The 27,708-nt window shown below is 36.3% G+C and overlaps 1 protein-coding gene across 3 annotated transcripts in view; it reads left to right on the top strand.

Annotated features, from left to right (window-relative positions):
• Positions 1-25,913, top strand: part of MND1 (meiotic nuclear divisions 1) — a 64,504-nt gene extending 38,591 nt beyond the window's left edge. For all 3 annotated transcript variants that reach the window (XM_015080629.3, XM_027067599.2, XM_053216850.1), the window contains exons 5-8: positions 3,594-3,668; positions 6,706-6,820; positions 16,818-16,862; positions 25,662-25,913. In XM_015080629.3, coding sequence (XP_014936115.1) covers positions 3,594-3,668; positions 6,706-6,820; positions 16,818-16,862; positions 25,662-25,768 — 342 coding nt within the window. In that variant the 3' untranslated portion in view covers positions 25,769-25,913. The remainder of the gene's footprint in view (positions 1-3,593; positions 3,669-6,705; positions 6,821-16,817; positions 16,863-25,661) is intronic.
• Positions 25,914-27,708: the final 1,795 nt, after the last annotated feature.

The following is a 27,708-nucleotide window of genomic DNA, read 5'->3' as shown; positions in this document are numbered from 1 at the left end:
TGAAATACTGATTTAAAATTTCTCTATTGTTAAGGCAATTACACGGCTCCTGTCTTTATATATTTCTTTTCAGTGTTCTTAGTTTCCTTGTCACTGATGCCTAAATGAAATGTTGCCTTAAAAAGTAAATTTTAAAGTTGTAGTAGATACTCTAACAAGACTTTTTAGATATGTTAAATATTAAAGTAAATGATACTGCTCTTTTTTTTTTTAAAGAGAAACAAAAGACATAGAATCTATTTTTCCCATAATATACTGTATGTGAGTCTTGATAAAGCAGTAGACTGATCTGGTTTCTCTTGCTGTTACCTCTTTTCTGCATTCTCTGTTCCCTGACATTCTTTCCCACCTATGGAAATCTCTATGTTCCTTCCCTAATGCTTTGACATTGTTTTATTTCTTAAAAGGAGCAAATCAGAATTCCGATGCAGACAGCTTGAATCAATCTTTCTGTTCCTCTTATGAATAGGCAGTTCCTCCAAGCAGTGAACTACCCCTTTAGAAAACATTGGCATTATGTTTCTCAACCCTCAGTATCTGTATAGGTGGTCTGGAATGCATTAAAGAGAGGCATTGTGTCAGATCCTCAAATCTAAAGATGAATTCCTCTTCTTACTATATTATAAGTAGTATCTGTTGTTGTTGCTGTTGTTGTTCTGAGTTGCTGGGTTTTAAAACATTATTTAATGAAAGTAGGAAATGGACTTGGTGTAGTGTATAGTTGGTTCCTGTTTTATTTATAGAAATGTATATAGAGTGCTCTTCAAAGGGATTTTATGGTGAATACCTTTCTGGAATGTAGAGTATCACTCATTTTTCTATTTTTGTAAATGTGGTCTTTTGTATTTTAGTGACAATTATTAAGATATTTTGTTTCTAGTTCAGGTTATAATACTTAGCAGTAATTCATTTTTGCTGATGAACTAGATAATCTTCTCCCATTTATAAATATCTCATGTATTTTAGTTGGGTTTGTTATTGTAACAAAACAGGTTTTTGTTCAGACCAGTAGTTCTCAAAAGTGTGGTGCCCCCAGACCGGAAGCGTCAGCATCACCCATCACCTGTGAGCACGTTAGAAATACGGATTATTAAGTTCTACTCCAGACCTACTATTCAGAAACTGCTTGGTGTAGCCTGGCAACCTGTGTTTTAACAAGCCCTTCAGGTGATTCTGATATATGCTCAAGTTTGTACCATTGGCTTAGATAGTATCTATACAGTGGCCAAAAATCCCTCTCTTTTTACTTGGAAGCCTGGGTTTGGTTTAATTCCAGGGTATGTGTTAAAAACTTTAGCAATATTGCTTCTGAGAGATGTGTAGGTGAAAAGCTGTTAGCAGGGGCGCCTCACAGGAGTTGCTTTCATTGTTTCTGGTAGTTGAGATTTTGAGAACAAGGGCCAGGAGTCCTTCCCTATTGAGCTGAACCAAGTTGCTTCAGTACTTCGGATAATTAGCAGATGCTTCTCATCTGAGCATGTCATTTAGGTTGTGCCTTCCCCCCTTACCAACGTACTTAAAATGACAAATCATGAAATCACATTTAAAACAGATATTATTTTCAGAGTTAAGGAATTCCTGAATTAGCTCTTTCAAATGCTTTTAAGTTACACATACTTACAAGCAGCCATACAATACCTGGAAGACACTTCATCAGTGTAATTAAGATATATATCTACTAATTATTGGCTTATTTTTATATAATTATTAACTATTTGGATAACATCTTCTTATCTGGTTTTTTAAAAAGCATTTTTACTGGAAATATGTATTTTTTCACTGGAAGATTCTCTACTCCTGAATTTAAATGTCACATGCCTTTATTATTTCAGGGGAGTCCTGCAGGGTGGAATATTAACTTTTTAAACATGGCACTATTTTATAAACGGGAACCCTTGTTTTAAAAAACTAGATCTTGGGGCGCCTGGGTGGCTCAGTCGGTTAAGCCTCCGACTTTGGCTAAGGTCATGATCTCACGGTTCGTGAGTTTGAGCCCCGCGTCGGGCTCTGTGCTGAGCGCTCAGAGCCTGGAGCCTGTTTCAGATTCTGTGTCTCCCTCCCTCTCTCTCTCTCTCTCTGACCCTCCCCTGTTCATGCTCTGTCTCTCTCTGTCTCAAAAATAAATAAACGTTAAAAAAAAATTAGAAAAAATAAATAACTAGATCTTGTTAAATCTAGGACTTTAAAGCATATTTTGGCTCCTAAATCTACAGATTTTTTTTTTTTTTTTTTTAAACCTCAGAAGATAATTACTCTCAGAAGAGGTGTAGCTGGTTTGGTGGTGATGTCTTCTTGGCAACACAGATGGATCTTGTTCATGCTATGGATTAGAAACAGTGATGAGAGAGCCATTAAAGGAAAGCTGACAATGTTTCTTTTATGCATATTGAGAAATGGAAGATTTCCTAAAGCCAGGATAAAGCCACTAACTTTTGGAAGATACTGTTTGTGATTTTTAATCTATGACACATAAGTATTATTTACCCTGTACATATAACTAGGTCATATTGTGAAAGGTCAGCTTCTTATAATCAGCCTAAAGAAATTCATCCAGTCATTAATTATTTTCTAAATGTTTGTAACTCAAGAGTGAGGGAGGAGTGGAATAGATTTTAAGAAGGCTCTTAATCATATGAGTCTGAAATTTCTAACTAGCAGAAGATGTGGTGAATTTAGTATTGGGAATATCCTTTGATGCTTTAGTCGTGGGCCCAGGTGAGATTAATAAAATTGAGACAAAGGGAAGCAATGTTTTTAAGCTATCCAGTCCTTTTTGGTGTGGTCCCAGCCATATGCTAATGAATATTCTATGTTTTGGTCTCTTTATGCTGGTATTATTTAATCCACTTCCACATATAACTTACCACTTTCTAAGCTTAGTATAGTACTTGAACTGATCACTTTTAAGGTATGTAAAACATGCATAAAAACTGCAACAGACTAATAGATTTTTCCTTCTTGAAGAACTTAGTATATCAAGTATGTAATGGCTTATAATGTAACTGATTTAAGAATAATAAGTGAGGCATTCATTTTTGACTCAGTCAGTGAGATAGACCATAATACTACAAGTCTGTAAGAAATAGTCTAGAGTGTTTTATTTCACTTTAGGCAGAAATGAAATGAAATTTGAAGAAAGAAGTATATAAAACATTTTTTTGAATTTTCAAATTCATGTCTTTAAATTTGTGTTAGCTAACATATAGTATAGTTTTGGTTTCAGGAGTAGAATTTAGTGATTCATCACTTAAAATTCAGTTCTTACCTAAATAATATACCTCAAGTTACTTGGCATGGACTTGGAGGACCTGATAAATAAAGATTTCAGAAAAGACTGAAAGCGTATTATTCATTTTTCTGATTGGATGAGAGGATATATTTTTCAGCGTTTTTGGTTTTTTTTTTTTCATTCTGCCCTAATGATTCATGGTAGTTTGCTTCAAATTAGAGAAGTTAGTTCCCAATGTAGTTTTTGACTTACTTGTTACACTGACTTGGGCTGAAAACAAATCTCATCTTGACTTCTTGACTTATAAATTTCATGTTAAGCAAGTTCATCATTGGAAGCCATTTTGTTTCTTTTAATTCTCCAGTTATCTGAGGGAAACCAAAAGCATGCAAATCTACAGAAAAGCATTGAGAAAGCTAAAGTTGGCCGACATGAAACAGTAAGTTTGTGTCTGTAGATTCCTTAATAATGTCAATTCTAAATAGAAAAGTAAGAACATAGAGTTATCTATGAGGAGTATGCCATTCCTATCAGAAGAGAGGTGAGTACAGCAAAGGACATGGACATTGGACCTGGTAGGATTTACTAATTTTAAGTATAGATTTATTTTTTATTATTCTATTATATATGGCAGCATAACATAGAAGCATAAATTCTGGGGCCAGGTGGCCTGGGTATGAAAGTCTCCTAAATTTTCTGTTCTCAGTTTTCCCAGCTATAAAATAGGGAACAAAATCTACCTCCTTGGGTTATCCTGTGGCTTAAGCTAGCTTATATTTGCAAAGCATTTAGAAGAGGGCCTGGCACAAGGTAAGCCCTTTATAAATGCTTATGAAAAATTTTGAGAGTCAAGTTTTTAAGTCTTGGCATAGAACATATTGAAAACTATCAATATATTATCCTTGAGGGTTTGTAATATTTCTAAATTATTTAAATGAATACTGATACACTGTTTTATTTTAAAAAGTGTAATGTTCTCTAAAGTATTATGTTAGGGGTTTTTAAAAATCACTTGACTTTCTAGTTTCATCTTTATCTCAAGTATGGATTTATGACTTAAAAAAACTATTAAAGATCAGCAGGCACCACTAAGCATTCCATCTAGGCCTCTGTTTGTATCACTTGATTGTGAAAAACCTGTCACATTATGGTGCGCCTGGGTGCTCAGTCGGTTAGGTGTCCGACTTCAGCTCAGGTCATGGTCTTACAGTATGTGGGTTCAAGCCCCACGTTAGGCTTTGTGCTCACAGCTCGGAGCCTAGAGCCTGCTTTGGATTCTGTGTCTCCCTCTCTCTTTGCCCATCCTCAACTCGCACTCTCTCTGTCTCTCAAAAATAATCATTAAAAATTAAAAAAACAAAACAAAACCCCGTCACATTGTAGAAAAGAATATATCACAGGTTTGCAGTGGCTTTTCACAATTATTTCACATACCTTCTTTTATGTGAATAGTCAGCAGTCACAGATAGGAATTGGAATTTGGTAATTTTTCAAAAATGTTCAAGGGAAGGTAAGTTCTGGCATAACCTGAAGCTGTTATATTTCTTTAATTGACAGAGCAATTACTATTTCTTTATTTGATCCTTTTTTTCTTTAACATTGGCAATAAATTATAGAAGCACCTTCGATTAATGGTGACATACCCATGCCCAAAAGTTGTCTGCTGCATGTTACCCAGCCCACTGGATCTATTGCAGCTAGGAAAAAACCTAGTTGGTGCTTGCGTCTATCAGAAGACTGTAGTAGTTTAGAAAGGCTCCTGAGAATGATGGACTCTTGTGTTAATCGTGAGAACACCAATCATGATTTTTTGGAAACACCTAGCCGCTGTTTACTAGGTATTATCCATGGTGATGCTGCTGCTGCTGACGATGATGATGATGAAGAGATAGCTAACATTTATAATCTGCTTACTGTGAGCCAGGCAAGTACTGTCCCAATGCATCTTACATTTATTGAATCCTGCCAACAGTGCAAGGATGTGGCCACTATTACTGTCTCCGTTTTTAATTTGAGTAACTAAAGACACAAAAAAGTGAAGTAATTTGGCAAAAATCTCAGTGCTAGTAACAGTCTGAGATGGCTACCAGTTCAGGGTGTCTGGAGAACTATCATTGCCTTCACAGATTCTTCCCCATTTTGCTGCTTGTCTCATTTCTCATGGAGCGTGTATAATTTGGGTGTGGGTGGCAAAGTAATTATCTTATGTCATAGTTGTTTTTTTTTTAATGTTTGTTTATTTTGAGAGAGAGAGAGCAAGGGAAGGGCACAGAGAGAGGGAGAGAGAGAGAATCTCAAGCAGGCTCCGTGCTGCCAGCACAGAGCCCAGTGTGGGGCTTGTACTCATGAGATCACGAGTTGAACTTGTGAGATCATGATCTGAGCTAAAACCAAGAGTCAGAAGCTTAACTGACTTAGACACCCAGGTGCCTGTATTGTAATTATTTTTAAATCTCTTCTGAGTTGTACTAATACAGTATACACTGTAATCATTTTTGGCTATTTATATTTAAATTTAAAACATATGCAGTTAAATTCAGTTTTTCAGTAACGATAGCCATATATCATGTACTCACTAGGTACACGTGGCTAAGGTTTCCTGCATTGGAGAGCACAGATCTAGAACATTTCTGTCATTGTAGAGTTCTGTTGGGTTGTGCTGCGTCAGACCATGATGCCCTGTATATGCATTCCCTGTACAAATGCTAGCAAAGGAGCTTTCTTCACTTTGGAACGAAAGAGAACAGTTAAAGGCAAAAGTCAAAAAATACAGGTACCAAAATATAAACTAGCAAGGGACCTTAAATAAGTCCCATCAGACAGCTTGAACTCTACTTGGTTTTGCTTCAGGCTTATCCTCTCAGTCTGTACCATAACCTTTCACACATATGAATTGAAAACTGTGACAGTGTGACTTCTACCTGTTAGTGAGAACTCTGGCGGGAAATTTCAAGTGGTGTTTATCAGATCCTGTTGTATTAAAAGTTTATTCCGGTTTACCTTTAAAGGAAAGTGATAGGAGACCACAAGCAGTAATTCTGTTATTTCTGACCTCTTTAAATATTTTTCAAGGTTGATCATCCTTAAAGGTTGAAAAATTGTCTACCACACTTGTAATGATTATGTTGCTCTAAAATATTACTTCTATGTATAGATCGAAGAGGCACTTTTTCCTAACATATGATGACCTAGTCATCTTTAAATTCATACATAATCAGTGACTTCTCATCTGTTTATGAGTGGTCCATTCTATATATAATTCCCATCCAGTTAATCAAAATATATGATGTTTGAGATTTCAGAGAAAAATGAGAATTGAGTTTGTCCTTATACTGTGAATATAGGTATGTGTATATATAATGTCCAAAGCCTAGTGCACATTAGTTATGAGAAGTAAAATGTTTATAAAATGTATAGCCTTATAACCTATGGCATTTTACTTGTCTTAATTGTACATAAAACTATTTTGAATGCAGGAAGAGCGAACTATGCTAGCAAAAGAGCTTTCTTCACTTCGAGACCAAAGGGAACAGCTAAAGGCAGAAGTAGAAAAATACAGAGAATGTGACCCACAAGTTGTGGAAGAAATACGTAAGTTTATATCATCTCTTGAAGTTTTTTAACTTTACTCATGAAAGAGATTTTATACTTCTAGTTGCCTGGTAGCCATTCTCCATGTATAATGAGAAAATCAAGCCATTAGTAGTATTAATATTGCATTAATATTTCCATTAAAGAGTCTTAACATTAAAGCATTGAACAGTGACAACTTTGAAATTGTAAGCATTTCAAGGGTAATGAAGGTAGATAGGGTAGAAGGATAAAGATATAAACTATAAGCTTACGAAACTGAGGAGTCAGAAGGAGTTAAGTTGGCCCCAAGCACAATGACTTGAGAATGAAATCCACCATTATCTTCTAGGAAAGATATTACCAAAAATAGGAGTTTGCAAGTTACAGAAAATCAGTCTGTGCATTGACTTGCCTTTTGAATACACCAATGATGTTTTCCTTTACTTTAAAACCAATCTCCAAAGCTTTATTTTGAATAGTTTTTATATATTTATGTAAAGATAGAAATTTCAATATTTGAGGAAATGAAAGAGTATATTATAAGGGCACTGCATGTAATTGCCTAGGAAAATATGTATAAATTTCTTCACATTTTTCTGTCTTAGCCTGTCTTTTCATTTAGGGAACTTTACCAAGTGAAACTTTTAGACAAAACTAATAGTATGTGATTGAAGGCTTTGAGAGAAATTGAAAATATTTGGTACTTTAAAATTAGCTTGAGGGACACCTGGGTGGCTCAGTCCGTTGAGCATCTGACTCTTGATTTCGACTCAGGTCATGATTCCAGGGTCATGGGATCGAGCCCTGTGTTGGGCTCTATGCTGAGCATGGAGCTTGCTTAAGATTCTTTGTCTTACTTTCTCCCTCTCCCCATCTCCCCCTCCCTCCCCTTGTGTTCCTCTCCCCTACTCATGCTCCCACTTTCTAAATAAATAAATAAATAAATAAATAAATAAATAAAATTAGCTTGAGAGTAATTTGATTACAATTAAGCTCTCCTTGATGGTATTCCTTACAACTAAAAAATATTTAAGCAGTTCAGTTAGTGTAATCTAAAGTTTAATTTTAGAGACAGATCCCTACTTTGCACAACTCCAGGAGGCATTAATCACATGTAGTCCACAGCCTAGATGGTGATATGTATTGGCCCTGGTTCAGCCGATTCCCCAGGATGTTTTTCCCAGAGAAGTGGAGGTAGAAGAGCCCACCCGCCCCCTCCAGCCAGTCATTTTCTGTAAATCAGGCATTTAGAGAGACTTATTAGCTCTTTAATGCTGCCCACAGATGAATTTCATTTATCATCATCCTGCAAAATAAAGTGTAACCAAATCTACAAAATTAATGACTTTTATCTGTTTCAAAGTTTTAACTAATATCAAATGACCCTGCTGGAACACGAGCACCTCAAAGCGGTGCCGTAGGTTACTATGAGGAAGCTAGGCCTGCTCATGATTCGTCTTTAAAAGGAATTATATACTGCTTGTTAGGATGTCCAGTGTGTGTCTTGAGCAGCTTCTCATGAAAGAGAGCTTTGAGAATGGTTTTCTCACCCAGATTGAATGCCTCCAGGTGGTTTGGTTTTAGGATCAACATGTCTGTACCCTATAGTAGGTCATCATGGGAATTCTGTTTTCACAGTTGTCAAATCTGATCCTTCACTTATTACTCTTTCTTGGCTCTGCCTTCCTTCCTGATTTCAGTTTTGTGTAAATCTGGGACTTTTCCCTGAAAGTGCCAATTATTTGCTTACCCATTTCATTCTGTCTTCTGTCAGTGACCTACAACTCATAGCCATGCCCAGTCAAGGCTTCTGCTTTTCTACCTCATGGTCCCCGTTATATTGCCGTTGCTCTTTCCCTGGGCACATGACCTGCCTGACATCACTTCTACTTATGACCTGTTTTTACAGTCCTTTCCCTAATTTTAATTACTTCTGTCTACTCCAGAATGACTGAAACTTACTTAGTCTTACAAAACTATACTGATGGTGATCCTGTGTCAGTGGATCATCATGCAGTTCAGGAAATCCACAAGGATAGAGAATTGTGCCAGATCGATTCGTGAATGGGGAAAACTTTTAATTCAGGCATGTAATTTCAGCTGTTGCCATTCCTTGTACCTCTGGATCAAGCAGCAATTTTGGCAATTGCCTCCCCTCTTAGAAAGGCGATGAAATTTGATGGAAGAAGTTTCAAGGTATATAAAGGATGATGAATTTTCTGGAAAGTAGAATAGCATGGTTGAGGAGGAAGTTGTAACTAGTTTATGCTGGTTGCCTGAATTCTGTTCTCCATCTTAAGCCTTCTCTTTGGTGATTTATTTCCCAACCTAAGGGAAAACATGCCAGTGTGAATGAGTATTATGCAGGCTGTGAGGTCTAAGTGAATGAGAAGAAAATGTTTTCTGGTTTACAGTGAGTTAAGAGACTTTACCATTCTTCATCAACATCAGACCTAGATTATCTTTTCATATTTAATTATGTAGTCACCTAAGATGGATCCCTATTTGGATGCTGTAGAATTTTGTAATGGTGAATCCATTACATGTGTATTAATTTTTGACATTTTTACATTGTACATTTCTGATCTTTATAGGGTTATGAGAGGATAAGGGTCCTTCCTGGCTTTGTATAATTTTTATTTTACTCCATTAAAAATATCTATCTTTATAAAATGCATTAATTATAGAAAATTACAACATATTTAATAGATAGCAGTTATGTAGGATAATCACATTATTCCATAAATCTATTTTAGATGTAAAGGTAAGATATCTTTTTAATATTTTTTAAGGTAAGATATTTTTTTCTATGGAAAGCTACCACACTATAATCAGAAGGGGGAAAAAAAACTATCAAAGCAAGAATTTTAGATTAACTTCAGTTCATACTTTTATAGAGAAATGCCCAATTCCTCTGCTTTTAAAATTCAGAACAGCTAACGAATAAAATTTTACTCAGATGTGGCACTTCCACTAGTAGGCAAGATAGAGTAGTAACAGACTGAATTTATCCTCCCACTTAAAAAACACAAACAAAATACATCAAATAAGTTTTTAAGATACTTGATATCAGACAATAAAGGACAATGCTTCTTAGAGAAAGGAAACAAATTAGGTCTTAAAATTGTGTCAGCTTATTTTATTGAGTTTCTGGGCTGTGGCACAAGGAAGGAGAACCTAGGCAGAGCCCTGTAGATGGAACTGAGAATCAAGGAGACCATTGTGGCTAGAGTTCACAGGACAGCCTACTAGAGAGGAGAAATTACACAGAAAGAGAACCCTGGGAATCTACAGAGGGTTCCCCTCAAGTATTTGGTGCATGCATATGAGGAAACTACCCAAAGCTGGGGAAAGAACAGTTTCAAAGAATTAGAAGGAACAGTATCTAGCACTCACACAGAACCAAGAGTAGTGCCTATTCTCACCAAGCAGATTAGAAAAATTCATAACTCATAGGGCACTGGGTAGAGCACTCAAGACCATCTTGCCTCACTAGCAAGGACTAATTAGCCCTAGACTGAGCTTTGTCCTCCACGCATCTGACAAATCATAACAACAAATCTTGAAAACATTAGACTATATTGCAGAGTCACTTAAATGCATCCCAGAACAAAGCTGAAGAATATTCACAGGAATACAAACCTGCTCAGCACCCAACAAAATAAAATTAGTGTCTAGCATGTAATGAAAGATTACCAGGCATGCAAAGAAGTGGGAAAACGTGACCCTTAATGAAAAGAATAATCCTTCAATCAAAACTGACCCAGAGCTGATGCAGATAGCAGAATTAGAAGACCATAACATTAAAAGCTATCACAAATGTATATGTTCCAAAAGTTAGGTAGAAATACGGCAGATATAGGGGCACCTGGGTGGCTCAGTTGGTTGGGCATCTAACTTTGGCTCAGGTCATGACCTTAAGGTTCGTGGGTTCCGGCCCCACATCAGGCTCTGTGCTGACAGCTCAGAGCCTGGAGCCTGCTTTGGATTCTGTGTCTTCCTCTCTCTTTGCGCCTTGCACGTTCATGCTCTGTCTCTCTCTCTCTCAAAAATAAACATTAGAAAAAAAAAACAAAAAACACGGAAGATATAAAAACTCATGTCAGAGTCCTGGAGTTGAACACCATAATATTTGAAATGAGAAACTGGATTGGATTCATAGCAGATTAAACTTTTCAAAAGAAAGGATTCGTGTATTTTTTTTTTTAATATACAATTTATTGTCAAATAGGATTCGTGTACTTGAAGGCTAGCTGTAGAGAGTATCCAAAATGAAAATCAGGAAAAATAAATGTTTTTAATGCAAATAGCATCCCTAAAATGTAGGACAACTTCAAGTGACCTAATATATGTGTAATCGAAGTCCCAAAAGGAGTGTATGCTGGGGGCATAGGGTGGTGTGTGTATGTGTATGTGTCCAACCCTGAAAAATACCTGAAGAAATAAATATCAGAAGAAGTAAAGGCTATTTTTTCTCAAATTTGATGTAAATTATAAACCCATAGATTCAAGAAATTTAAACATTTAAGTAGTAAATGGCAGTGATTCCTTATTACTAAATCTAGATAATTGTTTTAGATTTTAATCTCTATTCCTCCAGATGAGATTATTTCCTTTCCCCAGAGAGCTTACTGCTTTTAAAATGTGCTTTTTGCTAATGAGAGGTTTCATAGGATATTGACTATCATGTTATTGCATAAAAGATTATACTGGATTAAAGGATTATGAGTTTCACAAGTTGAGTTTAATAAGATTTGGTTCTTAATAGTGTGGCTACAGCACCCATATTACAACCATCAGGGTAATCTCAGTCATAGTTTATTTTGAAAGTTTTTCTGCTGATAATAACTAATTTTTATGTTCATAGAGACCTGGCAGTGTATTATCTTTTACTTATTTCTCAGTAATTCTTGCAGGAACAATTAAATTTCATCATGTTAGCTGATTATTGGTATCTACATTAATTATTAGCAAGTTTAGTTATAGGTATCTAAGAAGTGAGAAGTGAAAGTAATAATGTATGAAACATGAAATTTAATTTTAGCTACTCTGACCATTACTGAAGTGAGAACAGATAAAATAAGTTGTAGTAAACATTGAATTCCTAAAAAAATACTTAAAAGTAGATCTTAGAAGTACTTAAGAAATATTTTTGGAAATGCCAGGATGACAGTGAAAATGATGGAGTAAGGACCTCTGAAAATTTATCCTTCCAGGAAAGCTGGCAAAAATTGTCACAACTTTTCCAGAATTCTGGAAAAGAACCAAAGATTTGCCTATTCAAGAAAAATGGCTGAATATCAGCAAGAATAATAAGTTTATGGTATTTTAACTTGCTCTATTCTTATCCCCTTCTCTATAGCTCAGCAATAATCTTGAAAACTAAGAGCCCTGCATTCCTGGTATCAGAGGGAGTAAATTGGAGCTGGAGCTCTTTAAGACCTTCATTTTCCCAAGTTGTCACTATTTGACATCTTTGATGGTTCTCTGAAAGCACCAATAGGAAGAATTATCTTTATTTGATCTGGCTTGTAGTATGCCCAGTACTAACAGCCACTTCTTGGGGAGCAGTTGTCTAAAACAATTATAGACAAGAGTTTTGACCCCATAGCTGTTTGAACTGATGAATACCAGTTAAGGCAAACAGTAGACTAATCAAAGAGCTTACAAGGAGAGGTTGAAAGACATGTTATAGGTGTCTTGAAAAGCACCAGATTTTTGGAAATCTGGAAGGCCATATGCATAGGGCTGTGCACATTCCCAGGAAAGTCCCACCTCTAGCAGACATTGGCACTCAGGGCATATAGGAACTGAAAGCTAAGACAGGGTTGTAAATTGCCTAGCTGAGTGTTGAAACCTGCCCCAACACACACAGAGAGCCACTCAGCAAAGACCTGGAGTTTTAGTCCAGGTGTTTAAGGAAATCTCTGTTCAATTATTAACTGCCTAGTAAGCGAACTAGACACTTCAGTGGCCTCACATAATAAAAAATACAGAGTTTACAGAATCTGTTCAGACAAATCGCTATACAAACAATAACAACAAGTACCAAAACAACAACCCTGGGAAGGGAGGAAGTATCTTATTTCTAGAGTGGCCACATTACGTTTTTTAAAATGTCCCAATTTTCAACAACAAAAAAATTGCAAGATCTACAAAGAAAGTATGGTTTATGCACAGAAACATACATGATGTTGGATTGCTAGACACAGACTTTTAGTCAGCTATTTTAAATATGTTAAAAGAGCTAAAGAAAAACATGCCTAGGGAACTAAAGAAAAGTCTGAGAATGATATCTCACCAAATAGAGAATATCAGCAAAGAGGTAGAAATTATTAAAAAGGAACCAAATGAAATGCTGGAGTTGAAAACTATAATAACTGAAACGAAAACTTCACTTGGGATTGATTAATAGCCAAATTGAACAGGCAAAAGAAAGAATCAGTGACTTGGAGATAGTTCAGTTGAGATCATTCAGTCTGAGGAACAGAAAGAAAAAAGAATGAAGAAACATCATTGGAGTCTCAAGAGACCTGTGTCATGGCGTCACGAGTGCCAACATATATAATGGAAGTCCCAGAAGGAGAGGATGAGAGAATGGGGCTCAAAGAATATTTTAAAAAGTAAAAGCTGAAACTTCTCAAATTTGATGAAAAACATTAACCTATACATCAAAAAAACTTAACAAACTCCAACTTAGGGCAGCGTCCAAAAAAATGCACATATAGACTCATCATACTCAAATTGTCAAATGGTAGAGAATCTTGAAAGCAACAAAGAGGAGGTGATTCATCATATACAACTTCAATCAGATTAACAACTTGTTTCTTATTAGAAAGCATAGAGGCCAAAGACATTATGATGACATATTCAAAATGATTAAGGGGGGAAATAACCGTCAACCAAGAATTCTATATCCAGAAATATTTTCCTTCAAAAATGAAGGAAAAGTAAGGTAAACAGGTAAACAACAACTGAGAGAGTTTATTGTTAGCAGACCTGCCCTAAAAAATATGGAAATCTTTCTCATTGAATTGAAAGGACACTGCATAGTGACATGAAGAAACACTGGTAAAGTTTACTTCATAGGTAAATATAGAAAAGAGTATATATCTATTTTTGTTTGTATCTCCTTATGGTTCTTCTATTTTATTTAAAAAACAGCTGCATACACAAAAATGGTAATCCTCTTTTGTTGGGCAAAAAATATATAATGTAATTTGTGACAAAAACAACATGATTGTCTTAATACACAAAAAAATATTTGACAAAATCCAGCACCCTTTCATGATACACTCAACAGACTAGGAATAGAAGTGAACTTCCTCAATTTAAAAAGGGCATCTACAACAAATCTACAGCAAACATTCTATTGAATAGTGACAGGCTGCATGCTTTCCCCAAGGATGACCTTTTTCACCCCTTCTTTCAACGTTGTACTGAAAGTTCAAGACAGCCCAATGGGCAAAAAAGAGAAAAGTATCCATGTTGAATAGTGAGTGAGGTCAGCAGGCTATAGGATACAAAAGTCAATATACAAAAATCACATGTATCTTATATACTAACGAACTATCTGAAAATAAAATTTTAAAAGTTCATTTACAATAGCACCCAAATGAATGAAATACTTAGGAATAGAATTAGTCAAGGAAGTGTAATATTTGTCCTGAAAAGTACAAAACGTTGAATGAAACTAAAGACCTATATAAATAGACATTCTGTGTTTATAGAAAGACTTAACATTGTTAAGATGGAAATACTCCTCAAATTGTTCTGTAGATTTAATGTAAAACCTACCAAAATACTAACCACTTTTTTGTAGAAATTAGTAAGTTGATCGTAAAATTCATATGAAAATATAGGAGACCCAGAATAGCCAAAAAAATCTTGAAAGAGAACAACAAAGTTGAAAGACTCAAATTTCCCAACTTCGAAACTTCTTACAAAGCTACAATAATCAAGAGAGTGTGGTGCTATTGTAAGAATAGACATGCAGGAACACTTGGCTGGCTCAGTCTGTAGAGCATGCTACTCTTGATCTTGGAGTTGTGAGATTGAGCCCCACATTGGGTTTAGATTACTTGGGCGGGGGGGAAGACATACTGGTTAATGAGAGGTTAATAGAATTGAGAGTCCAGAAGTTAACCCAACTGATGTTTATTTTATTTTTTTTTTTTTTACTGTTTATTTCTTTTTGAAACAGACAGCATGAGCAGGGGAGGGGCAGAAAGAGAGGGAGACAGAATCTGAAGCAAGCTCCAGGCTCTGAGCTGTCAGCACAGAGCCCCATGTGGCGCTCGAACTCACCAACTGCGAGATCATGATCGGAGGCGAAGTCGGAGGCGAAGTCGGACGCTTAACTGACTGAGCCACCCAGGTGCCCCTAAACCCAACTGATTTTTAACGAGGATGCCAAGACCATTCAGTCAGGAAAGAATAGTGTTTTCAACTAATGGTGCTAGGCACAACTGGTTATCTACATGTAAATGAATCAACCTGGACTCCCATCTCAGACCATATACAAAAACTAACAGATCAAAGACCTAAATGTAAGAAACTATAAAACTCTTAGTAGCAAACATAAGTGTGTATTTCTGTATTCTTGGATTAGGCAGCAGTTTCTTGGACAGGACACCAAAGCTCAAACAACCAAATTAAAAATAGATCAATTTGACTTCATCAAAATTAACAACTTTTGTGTATCAAAATACCTTAACAAGAAAGCTAAAAGAGGGACTCCTGGATGGCTCATTTGGTTAAGCATCTGACTCTTGATTTTGGCTCAGGTCATGATTCCAGAGTTGTGGGATCCAGCCCCACCTCGGGCTCTGCACTGGGTATGGAGTCTGCTTAAGATTCTTTTTCCCCCTCTGTCTTTCCCCCAAATGTGCTTTCTCTCTCTCTGTCTCTAAAAAATGAAAATGAAAATTTAAAAAAAGGTGAAAAGAAAATCTACAGAAATATTTACAAATCTTGTATCTGACAAGTGTCCAATATCCAAAATGTATATATACATTTTTTTTAAAAATTGCAACTGAACAATTAAAAAAAACAAATTAGGAATGGGCAAAGGATTCATTTTTTCAAGGAAAATATACAAATGGTCAATAAGCATTTAAAAAGGTTCTCAACATCATTCATTATTAGGGAAATGCAAATCAAAACCAAAATGAGATACTACTTCACCATGCTTTGGATGGCTATAATAAAAAAAATGGACACTGGGTGTTATATGTAAGTAATGAATCACTAAATTCTACTCCTGAAACTAATATTACACTATTTATATTAACTAACTAAAAATCTAAATAAAAACTTGAAACATAAAACAAAAACTGGAAAATAATGATGGTTTTACTACCCTGTGAATATTCTAAAACCTACTGAATTGTATGCTTTAATATGGTGAGTTCTGTAGTATAAAAATTATTTTTCAATAAATAAATGTCATCATAATAAATAATATTTATGCTCAGTTGATCATGGAACTGTTACGTGCTGTGTAGATTAACTTGAAAGACATAGATACAGATACATTTAATAGCAAGATGTATAAATATAAATTAAATATTTCCTCCTATGCAGCTACTGTATGACTGTTAAATTTTTTTAAGGTCAGGTTTATTGTGATCTAATATATATAATCTAAAATTCTTGTTAAACTCAAAGTATTTTATCCTCTTGATGCTGTAAACTGAGAAATACATCTCACTTAAACTTATGTTATCTTTAAAGGAACAAGTATAATAATAATGGACATTTATGAAAAGGAAATTGTTTACAGTCATGACTCAGTGATTCAAACTAATTGTTTACAGTCATGGTTATTCATGACTAATATAATTGCAGCTATCTAAAATTTCTTTGGGGAGTTGAGCAGATTTATGGGATGTGATATGTCACAATTTGAGCTTTTACATAGAGTTTTATTTGTATAAACTTTTATTCATGTAAAAAATGAATCTGTAAGTAGATGAAGATGATGATTCATATATATATATATACTTTTTTTCAGGTCAAGCAAATCAAGTAGCCAAAGAAGCCGCTAACAGATGGACTGGTATGTATTATGGCACCGATAAGCTATAGTTAAACTTTCTCCACACTTACTATGATGACATGCAGAAGCAATTGTGCCTAGTTCTGTTCAAGAAGAGACATTTTCAAAACTGTATGTATTGTTTTTATATATTCAATCATTTTGTTTTCTTAAGGTTATTTTTTTTTAATCTTATGAATCATTTTCTAACGTACAACATATTTTTGTAAAACCAACGATTGCTTGGAGTTTAACTTTTGTGTAATTTTTCCTAGATAAGCCATTTGGGCTAATCATTTAACCTTCCTTATATTAATGCAAGATACTCTAAGAGTTTCATGGAATCTGAAAGATTTGTCTTCTTGCTAATGATAATAATAGCTAACATTTGTTCAGGGCTGACTATAAGCCAGGCATTGTAAAGAGTATCTGTGGTGAATTCTCATTTTCTCTCTGCAACAATCTTGTGAGGTAAATAGGATTATCATTCCTAATTTTAGAGATGGAACCGAAGCCCACAGTGACACAGATGCTAGGCAGTGGAACAGGAATTAGAATACAGCTTTTCTGATTCCAGAATCCGAGCTCTTAACCCACTACATGATACTATCTTCTCTGTATACCTGCTTTCATATAAATGCCTCATTAACCCATTTGCCAACGGATGTATCCTCTGGTCTACACTAGAGACGTTCTAAGAAATGGGAATTAATAAGGCATTTCTCTATGTCTTAAAGTTTAGAAGAAAGTTCATAAATAATGATGTCATTTATATACAGGTATGATTAGTATTGTTAAAACCTGTCTACAAATTAACACTGAAGTTTTTCCAGTATTATAATGTAATGATAATTGAATTTTACCATCCTATTATAAGAGTCTATAATGCCTTCACATGTACTACTCATGCTTATTCTGTTTCTGTGGGAGAGTATGGGTAAGATTGTATTGATGCAGAGATCCAGAAAATTTAAAGTGACTGCTTTGAGTCAAAGGTGATTAGTCACTGGGTGTACAAAGATTTGCACAAGGTTTCCTGACTCCATGTCTAGGCCTCTGTATGTCACAAAATGTTTCAGAATCACTCTTCCTGGGGTGCCTGGGTAGCTCAGTCGGTTAAGTGTCCGACTTTGGCTTGGGTCATAATCTACCTGTTCGCGAGTTGGAGCCCTGCATCAGGCCCTGTGCTAACAGCTCAGAGCCTGGAGCCTGCTTTGGATTCTGTGTCTCCTCTCTTTTGGTTCCTCTCCTGTGTGCGTGCGTGCATGCTCTCTCCCTCTCTCTCTCTCAAAAATAAATAAACATAAAATTTCTTAATAATAAAAAAAAGAATCACTCTTCCTAGGGGTGTCTGGGTGACTTAGTCGGTTAAGCATCTGCCTTCAGCTCAGGTCATGATCTCACGGTTCGTGGGTTCAGGCCCCGCGTTGGGCTCTCTGCTGTCAGCGCAGGGCCCACTTGAGATCCTTTGTCTCTCTCTCTCTGCCCATTCCCTGCTTGCACTCTCCCTCTCTCTCAAAAAATAAATAAACATTTAAAAAAAAATTTTTTAAAGCACTCTTCCTTGTCTATTTTAGAATTAAGTAGATTGATAAAATCAGTGCAATTGGCTCCTATAAAATTGCAATCTTATTTATTACAAAAGTAATACATTTCATAAATAATGTAATGCTTAAGTGATAAGGAAAGAAGAGGGTAAAAACAGCAAGCTCCCATTAAAGAACAGAGAAGAATGAAATGTATGTCCAATAAGTGTAAATAAATAATAAATACAGTGATATCATATGGATTTGAGAAATACAAAATTTTGAGTGAGAAAAAAAGGCAAGTGGATTAAAAATAAGACAAAGTCACAAAGTGATTTCTCCCAATAGTTCTCAGTAAAACAGCTCAGTAAGCAGCAGGAACATGCAGCCTGTGTGCATGGTGGGAAGAACTTGACTTTTGCAAGGAATCCAGATTGTGTTCCTTATTTTTGCTGTATGACTTATTGAACTTCTCTGAATCTGCTTCTTCATTGTAGATTATATGTACTTTACATTTTTTTTAATTTTTTTTTAACATGTATTTATTTTTGAGACAGAGAGAGAGCATGAACAGGGGAGGGTCAGAGAAAGAGGGAGACACAGAACCCGAAACAGGCTCCAGGCTCTGAGCTGTCAGCACAGAGCCCGACGCGGGGCTCGAACCCACGGACCGCGAGATCATGACCTGAGCTGAAGTCGGACGCTTAACTGACTGAGCCACCCAGGTGCCCCTGTACTTTACATTTTGAGAGGATTAAATAAAAACAGTTTGTAAGCCCTTTAGCACAACATTAGACATAGAGATGAACAAATACTCCCCTTTTCCCATTCTCTTAAAAAATGCTTTTATTTTCCACTTGGTCATAAACTTCCAGTTATGATGAAAAAAAGGAACAATTTGAACAACTTCTTTTTCCCCTAACGTTATTAGCTTAGAAAGAACCTGAAACTTTTTTTTAATGTTTATTTATTTTTGAGAGAGACAGAGACAGAGTGCGAACAGGGGAGGAGCAGAGAGAGAGGGGACACAGAATCTGAAGCAGGCTCCAGGCTCTGAGCTGTCAGCACAGAGCTGGACATGGGGCTTGAACTCACAAACCATGAGATCAAGACCTGAGCCGAAGGCAGATGCTTTAGGAAGGTGGAGGCAGATGCTTAACCGACTGAAACACCCAGATACCCGAACCTAAAACTTTTAAAATCATATAGGAAGGAAGATATTTTTAGCACAGCAGAAACAGCTGTTAGGAACCATGTTTCCATTTGAAGTTACAATTTGCTCCTTCCAACAGAAAAGTGTTATGGTAAGAATATGGAGTTAAAACAAATTGCACCTCAGAAAATCAACCTGTCTTCAAAACAAGCAAAAAGAAAACATCTTTAATACTTGTAACCAGAGATTATCCTGTAATTATTAGTTAAGGTTTGGTTTTCTTTTTACCTAAAAAGGTCCTTAAAATGTATCTAGAATAGAGGATGTTTACTGTTCAGTAATTTAGTATTTCAGTTTTATAAAATGAGAGATTACTTTAGGATATAAATGTAATAGAAATATCACATCTAAATGATTTATGGCATTAAATATACTTTCAATGTGATTTAACAAATTTTATAAAACTTTCATAATTAACATACTGAAGTTACGACTGTGTGTGAGAGGCATCTTAGTGAATGGTGGGGGGGATAGATGTTGTGAGATCATAAACAGACTCATGCATGCTATTGCCATCCTGTTTCTATATATATACTGGGTATACCACCATAGAAATTAACAGAAATTCTGCTAGTCTTGGGGCTCTTTCTTTAAGACACACATACACATACCTATTTTTTTTATCCATTTATAAAAATTTCTACATAACAGGAAAATTATTTGACGGGAAATCAATTGTCAAGATTTTAGGTGACATTGTCTTGAAGGTAGACATCCAGCAGCCCAAGATATGTTCTTCATCAGTCTTTTTGAATTGGTCCATCAAGCATTGTGGCTGGGCTTTTATATGTTCTTTTGTTTGTTTTAATCTTTGGAGGTTTAATTGCTTCTTTGCCTTTTGGCTAAGATCAAGTGTAATCTTTGGAAGTTTATAATAAAATGGTTTCTTGCTCTCATGCGAACCCACACCTCCTTCGTACAAAGCCTGTAGTCTTACTGTGGTGAGTTCTGTCTTTCTGTCCTGATCCAGGTTTGAAGTTGCAGTGTTGCATCTGTTCTCTCATTTCCTGGAAATCTTTCTGTGCTTTTGGAGCCTGTTCTGGGTGCTGTGCACATAATACTTGATCTTTTCTCTTTAACATACATAACACTTTGGGATTATTTAGTAATAAATTGATTTTTCTCTCTCTAATCTTGTGTCAGCTTGAAGGCATAGGCTCTTTACATTATCAAGTACCTGTAATACACTTAATCCCTGTTTTATGTAGCAGTGGGTCCTATATAAGTATTTGACTGTGATTGACAAGAATGGATGGTGATGCAGACACTAGTAAAACTAAACAGATCATTCTGGAGTGCCTCATGTTATCAGAAGTCTCTCTTAGGTCCTCATGAAAACTAAAGATTAGTTTTAAATTGTTACATAAATATTCATTTTTTAATTTCTGTTGTTATTCCATTATACTTTAATTGAAAGAATTGGGGATATTTCATTAATGTTATTCTATTTGATGTAGTAGTATTCACTTAGAAACAAACTTCATTCCAAACATTGAGTTATCATTATTTGATACTTGGAATTAAACTTCCTAAAACAGTATTTTTAAAGGTGATCAAACTGCAAGTATTAATTTATTAAGGGTAACATAAAATATAGTCATACCTGACAGATATTGCAGGTTTGGTTCCAGAACACTGCAATAAAGTGAATAGTATAACAAAGTAAGTCAAATGAATTTTTTTCCCCACTACATATAAAAGTTACGTGTATTAAGTGTGCAATGGCATTATGTCTAAAAAAAACAATGTACTTACCTTACTTTAAAAATACTTTATTGCTGAGGCGCCTGGCTGGCTTAGTCAGGTAAGCATATGACTCTTAGTTTTGGCTCAGGTCTTGATCTTGCGGTTGCATGAGTTCAGGCCGCGCATCAGGCTCTGTGCTGGTGACCTGGAGCCTCTCTCTGGATTCTCTCTCTCTCCCTCTCTCTACCCCTTCCCCACTCACACAGTCTCTCTCTCAAATAAAATAAAATAAAACTTAAAAAAAATTTTATTGCTAAGAAATGCTAACTATCATCTGAGCTTTCAGCGAGTTGTAATCTTTGCTGGTGGAGGGGCTTGCTTCCATGCTGATGGCCGCTGACCGATCAGGGCGGCGACTGCTGGAGGTCAGGGTGGCTGCAGCACTTTCATAAAATAAGACAACAATGAAGTTTGCCACATTGATTGACTCTTCCTTTCATGAATTATTTCCCTATAGCATGTGATGCTGTTTGCTAGCATTTTATCCACAATAGAACTTCTTTCAAAATTGGAGTCCCTTCTCTCAAACCCTGCTGCTGCTTTATCAGTTAAGTTTGTGTAACATTCTAAATCCTTTATCGGTCATTTCAATAATCTTCACGGCACTTTCTCCAGTAATAGATTCCATCTCAAGAAATCGCATTCTTTGCTCATCCATGAGAAGTAATTCCTCATCTGTTGAAGTTTCATCATGAGACCGCAGCAATTTAGTCACATCTTCAGGCTCCACCTCAACTTCTAGTTTTCTCCCTATTCCTACCACATCTGTAGCTACTTCCTCCCCTGAAGTCTTGAACCTCTCAAAGTCATCCTCGAGAGTTGGAACCAACTTTTTCCAAACTTTTGTTAATGTTGATATTTTGACTTTTTTCCTTGTATCATGGATGTTCTTAATGGCATCTAGAATGGTGGATCCTTTCCAGAGGTTTTTAATTTACTTTGTTCAGATTCATCGGAGGAATGACTGTCTATGGCAGCTATAGCCTTCTGCAGTGTATTTCTTAAAAAAGAAGACTTGAAAGTCAAAACTACTCCTTGATCCATGGGCCACATAATGGATGTCGTGTTAGCAGGTATGAAAACAACATTAATCTCCTACATCTCCATCAGAGTTCTTGGGTGACCAGGTGTGTTACCAATGAGCAGTAATATTTTGAAAGGAATCCTTTGTTCTGTGCAGTAGGTCTCAAAAGTGGGCTTAAAATATTCAGCAAACCATGTTGTAAACAGATGTGCTGCTGTCACCCAGACTTTCTTTCATTTATAGAGCACAGGCAGAGTAGATTTAACCGAGTTCTTAAGGGCCCTAGGATTAGGGGAATGGTAAATGAGCACAGACTTCAGCTTAAAATCACCAGCTGCATTTACCCCCAGCAAGAGAGTCATCCTGTTCTTTGAAGCTTTGAACCCAGGCACTGACTTCTCCTCTCTAGCTACGGAAGTCTCAGATGGCATCTTCTTTCAGTAGAAGGCTGTTTGGTCTGCATTGAAGGTGTAGCCACCTTCATGAATTATCTTAGCTGGATCTCCTGGGTAACTTGCTGCAGCTTCTGTATCAACACTTGCTGCTTCCTCTTGCACTTTCATGTGATGGAGATGGCTTCTTTCCTTAAGCCTCATGAACCAACCTCTGCTACCTTCAAACTCTTGCTGCAGCTTCCTCACCTCTCTCAGCCTTCACAGGAATGAGGAGAGTTAGGGCCTTGCTCTGGATTAGGCTCTGGCTTAGAGGGAATGTTGTGGCTTTTTTTGACCTTCTGTCCAGACCACTCACACTTTCTCCACATCAGCAATGAGGCTGTTTCACTTTCTTAATCATTTGTGTGTTCATCAGAGTAGCAGTTGTAATTTCTTTCAAGAACTCTTTCTTTGCACTCACGACTTGGCTGTCTGGCACAAGGGGCTGAGTTTTCAGCCTGTTTTTGGCTTTTGACACACCTTCCTCATGAAACTTAATCATTTCTAGCTTTTGATTTAAAATGAGGGATGTGCAACCCTTCCTTTCACTTGAACACTTAGATGACATTGTAGGGTTTATGCATTGGCCTAATTTCAGTAATGTATGTCAGAAAAATAGGGAAGTCTGAGGAGAGGAGAGAGATGGGGGAACAGCCAGTTGGTGGGACCATCAGAACATACAAAATATTTAATTTCGCTGTCTCATATGGGTACAGTTTGTGGCACCCCAAAGCAATTACAATAGTAACATCAAAGATCACTGCTCACAGATCACCATAACAAATATAATAATACTAATGAAAAAGTTTCAAGTGTAATGCCCGAAGTTCCGAAACCTCCCACAAAAGTCCACCAGAGTCGTAAGTCAAAGCCAAGCGGCAAGGGTCGTTTATTGCAGGTTCGAACCTGGTCCTCTGCGCACTCGTCGCCGGTGACGCAAGAGGCCTTGATCAGGGTTGGTACAGCGTTTTTATAGACAGAGACAAATAGCACAGGGGAGGTTTCAAATTATGAGGGGCCTGATTAGTTGATTTTAAAGTAAGGACATTTGTTGTTCTCTGATTGGGCGTCCTTTGTCTGTCCTTTGGCGGGAAGGCTTTGTCCGTTACTTGTGGCGAGAGGAAAAAGGGGAAGGGGGAAGAGGGTAGGGTAGGTGAGGAATGTGCTAAGCAAGCAGGTTTACAGAAGCGAGAAATGCCGGTTAGTTTATGTACAATCACTCATTCCATTACATATCAGACTACATTTAGGAAGGTTTACAACCCATTCTACTACACAGAGGGTTACATTCAGGAAAGGCCTCACAATGCTCGTAGCAAACAGCAAGCAAAACAGACTTCTCAGCAATTGTATTTCTTATCAAAGATCCATAATAAGCAGAAAAGAGAACCTAGCTTTAAACTAAGGCAGGGCTGTCATTTGGATTGTTCCTTTCACAAGTATCTGAAAATTAGCCAAAATGTGACATAATAAATATCTGAAGTGAGCAAATGCTGTTGGAAGAATCGTGCTCATAGACTTGCTAACATACAGTTGCCACACACCTTCAATGCACTGTCTGCAAAGTACAATAAAATGAGGTGTGCCTGTGCTCCAGGCTGGGTGGCTTAAACAAATGAAATTTATTTTGTCACACTTGTGGAGGCTGGAAGGCCAAAATCAAGGTGTTAGCTGGTTTGATTTCTTCTGAGGTGTCTTTGGCTTGTAGGTGGCCATCTTCCTGTGTCTTCACATGGTCTTTGCTGTGCATACTCATGATATCAGTGTATCTACATTTCCTTTTCTCATCAGGACACCGAGCAGATTGGATTAGGGCCCACCTTAACAAGCTCATTTTAACTTAATCATCTCTTTGAAGACCCAGGTTCTATTCTTAGGTACTGGATTCTAGGACTACAATTAATTTGAATATGAATTTGGAGGAGGTGACACAATTCAGCCTGTGACACTCCAGAGGAACCTCTTCTAACCCTTCACTATCAATACAGCACTTAACATTTTGTGAAATATTCTGAACCAGAAAACTTCGCACCATCATTTCTCTATAAAACATGTTCATTGTAAAGGTGGTGTGTATACGTTAGAGAAAATGTGTGAAAAAAACACACAGAAACCTCACTGTCACCCCGTTCTCCAAGTGCAGGCACTGTGAGCCTGTTGGTGTTACCCTGCTTCCCTCACTGCCTGAGCGGAGATGCCCTTCCAAGAGTTTAGATATTTAGATTGCTTTTATGTTTTCTTTTATTACACTGCTGTAAAGATTAACTATAAATCTTTGTACACAATTTATTTTGTTTCCTTGGGATAAATTCTTTTAAGTAAATATAACACTTTTTTTCTAGCGGCAAAATGCATTTAAATCCCACCTAGAGGACAATAAGGCTACATCTATTCCTACCTTCGTCTAAAAATAGGCAAACTACCTTCTGTTCTCTTCACCCATTCTCCCTCACGCTGGACTGATTATCTGGAAATCATTATTATTTGTGGGGAAGGGGAAAAGGTCTGGAGAGAATGTGTACCCTCTGGGAACAGGAGTAACTGTAATTCCCGAGGTAACAGAGTCCCAGCCTGTGCTGTGGAAATGTGGAAGAGACACCATTGTTAGCCTTTCCCTGTTTTTGGATTATTCTTAATGCAGGTAGTCTTTTTGCTGGCAGCTAACTTGCTGAATGTTTAAATATGCGATTTGGTTACTTAAAATACTAATTATTTTCTTCTGAAATTAATTGCCATGACTTTTTTGAAAATACAGCAAAATTCTTATGTTGATACTTCTGAAAGTAATAGAAGTAACAAAAAAGAATATAGTTATACTTGAAATGTTTTATGATTGTGTTTTCAGTTCTTAAAAGTATTTCTCAATTTTCTTTATAGATAATATATTTGCAATAAAATCTTGGGCGAAAAGAAAATTTGGTTTGGAAGAAAATAAAATTGATAAAAATTTTGGAATTCCAGAAGACTTTGACTACATAGACTAAAATGTTCGATGTTGGGAAAGGATCTGTGTACTTGTGAATATGTGATTTTTAAAAATATTATCCAACTAAATGTACTGAATTGCCATTTACCTATAACTGTGTTGTGTTGATCATTTTGTTAACTTTAAATAAAGTGTAATGTGGAGATGTTTTTCACTCTTTTTGATCTATCAAAAGCACAATTATAACCATATTCCCAAGTGGTCATCAAAGTAGGTTTGTGCAAACAAAATCATCCACTTAAGTTGGGTTTACAGATGATTTTTTAGAGATCAAATACATCATGACTTGACAGCATTTTTTAAGTTCATTCAGATATTAAATATTGACAACTAAGGGTACCTTTGAAGGTTCTACCACCAACATACATGGACACATTAATGCTTGGAAATAACCTTTAAAACTTTAATGCGTGGTTTACTATTTTTCATTACTTGGTGGAAAATGCATGTGATTGATTTTCAGTGTGAGTCTCAGTATACTGCATCATATTTGCAAATTTCCTATGGAATAAAATGCAGAATGTTGGTATATTCAAGTTTAGAGTTAGGTAGTAATTCCTCAGTCCTGAAAACTACTTTCTTTTGACTTTTTGATGTCCTTTTACTGTAAAGAACAAACACCTGGCTCTTTGTCCTGATTAATGCACTTTTTAATTGGATGATATAGTAGTATTAGTATGGCACACATCACCCAACTGGCATTCAGGGATTTTTGTTTTTCAACTACCTAAAAAAGAGTAAATTAAAAATAATGTCTGTCCTTTGTATATAATTTTTTTCCAATTCCGCTTGGGTATTTAAAGTATTTGTAGCACTCCAAGAAAAACTTACAGAAAAAAACAAAACTAATGTGTGCAATGCACTTTACACACATGCCTTAATTTTTTTTCATACTAATTTTGATGTTCTTTGAAGTAACTCGAATGAGATACTCCATATATCCGAAATGACCCAAATAGCATCCGAACCATTTGTTGGTGAATCTGGCCTTTGTATTGCATAGAGTTAATCTGGGCCTTCTTAATTACTTCCTGGAGGTGGGCGGGAGCAAATTGGTCTATCTTTGTTCTCAAGGCTACTTTTATGTTGCCTTTGGGCAACAGCTCTTTTCACAGAAGAAAGTATTTGATATAAGAGACAAAGGACAAAAAATAAAAATAACCCATCATAAATCTTTCCCCAAAACACTAATTGTGGAAATTCCAAAATTACTCACCGTTTGCTATTTACTAGAAAATATAATTCTTTGTTTAAAGAGAAGGGATGTATGTTCAAAAAGGATGGCATTTCTAGTGATCCCTAAAAGATTTTATTTTATAAATATTTAGGCACCTTTTTGGAGGCACTTTAAAAATTGAAGTATAATCAACGTACATTATATTAGTTTCAGGTGTATAATATAATGAGTGGACATTTGTATACTTTGCAAAATGATCACCATAGTATATCTAGTTACCATCTGTCACCATATAAAATTACACAATTTTTTTTCTTGAGATGAGAACTTTTAAGATTTACTCTTAGCAACTTTCACATTTGCAATACATTATTGACTATAGTCACCATGCTGTACATTACATCTCTCTGACTTATTTTCTAAATGTTTGTTTATTTTGAGAGGGAGTGCAAGTGGGGAAGGGGCAGCAAGAGAGGGAGGGTGAGAGAAAGAATCCCAAGTAGGCTCTATGCTGTCAGTGTGGAACCAGATGTGGGGCTGGAACCCACGAGCCATGACCTCAGCGGAAACCAAGAGTCAGCCTCTTGAAGGACTGAGCCACCCCAGTGCTCTATTTATTTTTGTAACTGGAAGTTTGTACCCCTTGATCCTCCTCCCACATTTCACCACCCACACACACACTCCCCTCTGGCAACCACCAATGTATTCTCTTTATGAGTTTAGTTTTGTTCTGTTTGTTTGTTTTATTTTTTAGATTCCAC

This window comes from Acinonyx jubatus, chromosome B1 (assembly GCF_027475565.1).
Source record: "Acinonyx jubatus isolate Ajub_Pintada_27869175 chromosome B1, VMU_Ajub_asm_v1.0, whole genome shotgun sequence".
Taxonomy (NCBI): Eukaryota; Metazoa; Chordata; class Mammalia; order Carnivora; family Felidae; genus Acinonyx; species Acinonyx jubatus.
This window is presented reverse-complemented; position numbering and strand designations above follow the sequence as displayed.